This window comes from Buceros rhinoceros, unplaced genomic scaffold, assembly GCF_000710305.1.
Source record: "Buceros rhinoceros silvestris isolate BGI_N320 unplaced genomic scaffold, ASM71030v1 scaffold27123, whole genome shotgun sequence".
Lineage (NCBI taxonomy): Eukaryota > Metazoa > Chordata > Aves > Bucerotiformes > Bucerotidae > Buceros > Buceros rhinoceros.
In genome coordinates, this window is record NW_010402223.1 from 11,335 (window position 1) to 17,228 (window position 5,894).

The window sequence follows — 5,894 nt, forward strand, 5'->3', positions numbered from 1 at the left end:
TCCTGCTGCTTTCAAGGGTGGAGGCAAAAGATGCACATGGTGATGTTCTCCTGCCCTGCTTGGAAATACCCAGGAAGGGGCACAAGTCTGCCATGCTGACTCAAGGACAATGTGCCTGGGGAGCTGGGAAATGCAGGAGGAGGAGCTGGAAGGAGATTAAACTATCAGTGGGAAAACAGCCTCCTCTCACAGTCATGCTGTGCCTGGAGGGGCCCCCAGGTCCCTTTCCAATTTGCGGCAGGTCAAGGACACGGCACTTCAACAGAGTCCAAAGGCTGCAAAGACCTTGGGCATCGAATCGATTTCTGTGGATGAAGTTGGTGGCTGCTGGGGGTGCAAAGAGGGACGAGGAGCCTCGGTGGCCTCTGCCCACAGTTTTGGGGAACATGCTTGAGTGACATGGTATCTGTCTGCTGTGGGACCAGGACACAGGATGGGGACTTTGTTGGGGGAGCAGGTGGTGGTGGCTTCATGCAACACCCTGTAATTCAGCTTCGTGTTGGTTCCTTGAGGCTCTGCCTGGGGACACTTACCGCTGCAGAGTGTCACACATTAATTTGGATCATTAAGAGCTCCTGCAACACAAACAGTAAAGATGCTTGTGCCTGTGGAGCTCTCCTGGGAAGGACCTTGCATGATGCCATCCTTCACACTGCCTGCATATGTCACCTGCTCCCAGCACTGCGGCTTCTCCTAAAAGCCAAGTCATGAGCACAGACAACCTCAGGATGCCCCAGCATGTGCTAACCCCACCTTCGAGGAGGAAATGTCCCTTGGAAATGTCCCCAGAGCACTGGGGTGGGGCAGGAGCACCTCACACCTCCTGTCCCAGCATACGACCTCCCACTCTTCCCAGTGCTCCCACCCTTCCACCCTCAAACTTCCCGGCTGTTGCGTTTTGGTCAGTCCTAACCACGTCCACAACCCTTTGGACTGGGGCAGCTGACACCGGGTGGGGTGGGGAGAGCTTTCCCAGAGCTGTGAGTTTGTAATGTGAGCCAAGACACCATCCTGGACCATGAGTTTTGGGGCTTCTTGGGAGCACTGAATCACGTCGGGCTCCAGCATGTGGCTGCAGCTGGGGAGAAATGTTCCTGTCCCATAGTTTAGAAAGGGCTGGGGGATCCACCCTGTGCGAGGCAAGGGAAGGTGCAGAGAGAAGGCAGCCTTGGCCGCTTCTCCCCAGGTGATGGGGGATTCTAAAGAATAAAAACGATGCTGCCAGCCCTTCCAGAAAGCTGGGTCTGCTTTCTTCTCTCTTTGAATGGCACAACTTTAGGGGGTTAACTTAAGCTCGTTAGGCATGTACAAACGATAGTGAAGGCCCTGATAACTGGTATTAGAGCTCAGCAGGTTAAGGAGAATATCAAATCCCAGACTGCTGAAAGAGCAGCCCCTGCTTTAAGCTGGGGGTCTCAGACCAGACACCTGCATCAGTCAAAGGGCAAGAGCTGGGGAAGGGCTGGGTGCTGGGTGACACCCTGAATGCGGGTGCCCAACTCTCCTCTTTCCTCCAGGTTTCTACGCCAGCCCCATCCATGCCCACCCCCCACCTGCTCTGAGTGGGACTACCCAGAACCCATCACACCCAGCCCCTCAATGACAGACGCGCACACAGAGCTCCACACCTTTTGGGTTGGTTGGTTTGGTTTTGGGGTTTTTTTTTGTTTGTTTTGTTTGTTTGTTTTTTATCACTGTAGATGTTGTACCAGTTTTATTGGTAAAATTAACATGAAGCCTCACAAACGCTGGAACATGCTTTTCCTTTTAAAGAATTTCCACTGGACCTTAATGGTGAGCATCCAGTCGTTGACATATAAACTCTTACAAGCTGATGTGCACACATGCGCCCGGGGGAGACGGTGGCAGCGTCCTGGTGTCAGGGATGGTTTCTGCGCGATGCACTGGGAGCCCACAATTCATTTGCCAGCCTTCTGGGCCTTCTGGGCAGACTTGGTGACTTTACCGGCCCCACCACTTTTCTTCTCCACGTTCTTGATGACGCCCACGGCCACGGTCTGCCGCATATCACGGACAGCGAAGCGGCCTGTGGGATGGAGAGGGCGGGGATGTGAGTGAAATGTGGCCACCTTGCCTTGCCTAAGCCCTCTTCCAGATGGGTGACGGTGGGTTCTTCACCCACAACTTGTGGTGCCATATGTTACCCCTGTCCTCAGAGCAGGTTCTGAGCCATCAACCCTTGCTCTGACTGCCAAGGTAGCCCTGATGCTTCTCTCTGTTTAAAGGACTATTTATTAAACTTAAATCATGTCTGCTTTCTGCAAGCTCCCAGCATTGCTAAAGATTCTAGATGTGGAACATCATCCAAGGAAAGCGCAGCACTTCCCTGTGTTAAAAGGTGACCTTTGCTGAGCAAATTTCCCTCTTCCTCCTCCTGAGCAGTCGTATTTTAGGGCAGAGATGAGGAAGTTAAAAAATGTTTCTGCACTCAGAAGCTATCAGGGTTTAGTCACCTTGAAGGGAAGATCCTGTTGCTCGCAGAGAGAAAACGCAGCCCTGCTTTTGGAAATCTGGCTCAGCAAAGAGCCCACCCCACCCCACCAGCCCTAACACAGTTCGTGCATCAGTTTTGCTCATGGGGGAGCAAGAAAATGTCTTCATCTCCCTCCCCAGTCTAACTGGTAGGGGATACTGGGAGCTCAGCACATCTGCTCAGCTCTACACTCATAGAACCTTCATGCTCCTCTGCAGGAGACCTGCAAAGAGCTGTTGCCTTACCAAGGGGTGGGTACTGGGAGAAGCTCTCCACACACATCGGCTTGCCAGGGATCATCTCCACAATGGCTGCATCGCCCGATTTCAGAGACTTGGGGTTGTCCTCCAGCTTCTTGCCGGAGCGCCGGTCGATCTTCTCCTTCAGCTCAGCAAACTTGCAGGCGATGTGTGCGGTGTGGCAGTCGATGACGGGCGAGTAGCCAGCGCTGATCTGACCAGGGTGGTTCAGAATGATCACCTGGGGGACAGAGAGGTGTCAGGGCAAGGGTGGGAGCCAGAAGACGGTGGCAAACCAGCATGAAGGCACCATCAGCTCTGCTGACCTGAGATGTGAACTGTGCTGCCTCCTGCGGTGGGTCCGACTTGCTGTCCCCGCAGACATTCCCACGGCGGATGTCCTTGACAGAGACGTTCTTCACGTTGAAGCCAACGTTGTCCCCAGGCAGAGCCTCACTCAGGGCCTCGTGATGCATCTCCACGGACTTCACCTCAGTGGTGATGTTCACAGGTGCAAAGGTGACCACCATGCCGGGCCGCAGGATGCCAGTCTCCACCCGGCCCACAGGGACTGTACCAATCCCTGTGGATACAAGGACAGAGCTTGGCATATCCCTGGTCCAGAGCAGCAAAATCAAGTTATCTCCAGCGGTTTTCACCAAAGCCCATGTTTGCCTCTTGCCCAAAAAATCCCAGTTTTTAGCTTCAAGATCAGCATCAGTATCTTCAAAAATACCAAGAGCCCATCCTTTCTACCCGATGATGTGAGAAAAAGGAGTAACATCATAATCAGAAGGCCCTGAGCAACGCATATGCCCTGAAGGCTCTTCCTTTGTAGCAGCTGTGGCATCTCCTGCATGGAGGCCTGGGCACACCACAGCATGTATGCAACAACACACTCCACATCCCTGATGGCCACACCATCAGCACAGGACAAGCAAGGTCCAGCTGTGCCAGGGAACGAGGGTGGATGATTGAGTGAAGGTGACCTTTACACCCTGTGTCATCAGGAGGCTTTGGGGAAACCCGCCTTTTCAGTCATGTAAAGAATCATTAAGAGAAAAAACCTTGAGGAGAGGTTCAGGAGGTTCCACATCCACCCTGCTGCCTCCATCTCCCCGCTTCCCACAGTGTCTCTGCTGTCTAAGAACCTGCCTTGTGGTATCTCTTTGTCCTGGCTAAGCTAGAGGAGGACACAGACATGCTCACCACCTTTCATCTCCATTGCAAACAAGACTGCATTGAAGAGCCTGTTAAACCCCATGTTCAACCCCTGCCCAGTTTCTGCAGCACACGTGTCCATGGAAAAGAGTAGAAAACGGCTGTTCCCACCTGCCCGGAGGAGTCAGCAGGGCTGCCCGCTGCTGCCAGCAGGTCAGAGAGCTCATGGGGTATTTATAGCTCAGAACAGTGTCCCCACCACCGCTCTGGATGGAGAGGGCCAGCCGCTGCGTTCCCTACATGGCTGGCGCTGAGGTCCAGCTTGGCAGATGGAGGTGCCGGTGATGGACACCAGCATTTGGGAAGCATGGGCAGACCATGGCCAAGCTGCTGTGCGCCAGCCTCACCAGTGGCCCTCCCTGCTGGTCTTGTCCCTCATCTGGGTCATAGCACGGTTTTTGCTGCCTCTGACTTGCCTTGCAGCCATGACCTCTGGGATACCCAAATTTGCAACCATTTAGGTACCGCATGTTCCCTGGGGAGAGCTCACAAATCTGACATTCCTTTCCGGTTCCTGGGGACCTTTGGGCACATCCCTCCATCCCAGACTGCCCAGTCTCAAACGGGTTCTTTATCCTGGAGCTACCACAGTTCTCCCCAACATTACCTGAAGTTTGAAAAGTCCAGTCCCTCCAGTTTCCCAATACCTGGGAATGTCATTCCCAAATTCCCATGGAATGAAGACACTGGTTAAAGCAGAGGGAAGAGGGACAGTAGCAAGCATCTTCTTACCTCCAATCTTGTAGACGTCCTGGAGGGGCAGGCGCAGGGGTTTATCTGTGGGGCGGGTCGGGGGCAGGATGGTGTCCAGGGCCTCCAAGAGGGACACCCCACTGGCGTTGCCTTCCTTGCGCTCCACCTTCCAGCCTTTGAACCAAGGCATCTGGAAACAGAGCAGCAACATGCACTGACTGTGCTTGTCTTCAGCATCCAGAGGTGATCCCAGAGAGGTGTCCTACCAGGACAACCTTCATGGAGTCAGTTCTCTCATGCCCTGGCTATACCTGGGGGCTGGGAAGCTCTTTCCACCCCATCTCTCAGGCTTATCTGCACCCCTTTGCTCAATCACACCCCCACCCCACCTTCTAAAAATGTGCAAAACATTCATTAGCAGGCAAAAAAGGCTGGAAGTGGTTAAAACCAGCAGCATCACAGCACCCATTTCCAACACTGACCCCCAGGTGCTGTGCCAGCTGCCTGGATCCTGCCCGCCAGCACACAGACCACAGGCTCTCCCATCAAGTCCCAGCTACAAAGCGCTCAGCTTTCAGTCCTTTGAACTGAGTTCCTTCAAGGCAAGCCCCAGAGAGACACTTCCCCCCCACCTGCTCGCTCCTACTATCAGCCCCTGAGGGTTTGATTTTAAATCCTGGCTCCGGAGGATGCTGGAAACTTGGCGCTTGCACTAGGGCTGCCGAGGAGCAGGATCGTGTTTCACAGATGGGCTCTGCTCCTGCCCTAAACCGAACCCTTGAAGCTAAAATTGTCCATAAAAGAGGCAGAGAGGTGGAGGAACATGCTCAGCAGAGGCTGTGGTTTGATGCAGGCAATGGCAGTGCTTTCCTGGGGTGATGCTGCACATCTGGAAGCTGTAGCAATGCCTGGGGCTTGCCAGCAAGAAAACTTCAGCCCCGGGTCTGACAGAGCCCTGATACCATGGGCAGAGATGGGAGCCTGCAGCGTCATGCCCTCCTCCTCTGCTCACAGAGGTTTCGGCAGTATTTTCCCACTCAGATGTAGATCATCGCCCTTGTGCCCCCGCCCCAACGCACACGTTACTGACCTGGCTTCTCTCTCAGGCACCAATGCCAGTGGCACAGTCCACTGGGCATGGGGCTGGGGGTGAAGTGTCCCCAGTTTCACAGCCATCCCTGGAGGACACGGCCATGCCCAGGCTGGTTCCCTACCCTGCATTCTGACCCACTTTTGGGAAGAATTGA

The 5,894-nt window shown here is 54.2% G+C and overlaps 1 protein-coding gene across 1 annotated transcript in view; it reads right to left on the reverse strand.

Annotated features, from left to right (window-relative positions):
- Positions 1-1,695: 1,695 nt before the first annotated feature.
- The window catches only part of EEF1A2 (eukaryotic translation elongation factor 1 alpha 2), a 12,892-nt gene continuing 8,693 nt past the window's right edge, over positions 1,696-5,894 (reverse strand). Inside the window, exons 4-7 of the mRNA XM_010132576.1 lie at positions 4,687-4,837; positions 3,060-3,316; positions 2,740-2,974; positions 1,696-2,047 (exon numbers count right to left, since the gene is read on the reverse strand). Coding sequence (XP_010130878.1) covers positions 1,920-2,047; positions 2,740-2,974; positions 3,060-3,316; positions 4,687-4,837 — 771 coding nt within the window. The 3' untranslated portion in view covers positions 1,696-1,919. The remainder of the gene's footprint in view (positions 2,048-2,739; positions 2,975-3,059; positions 3,317-4,686; positions 4,838-5,894) is intronic.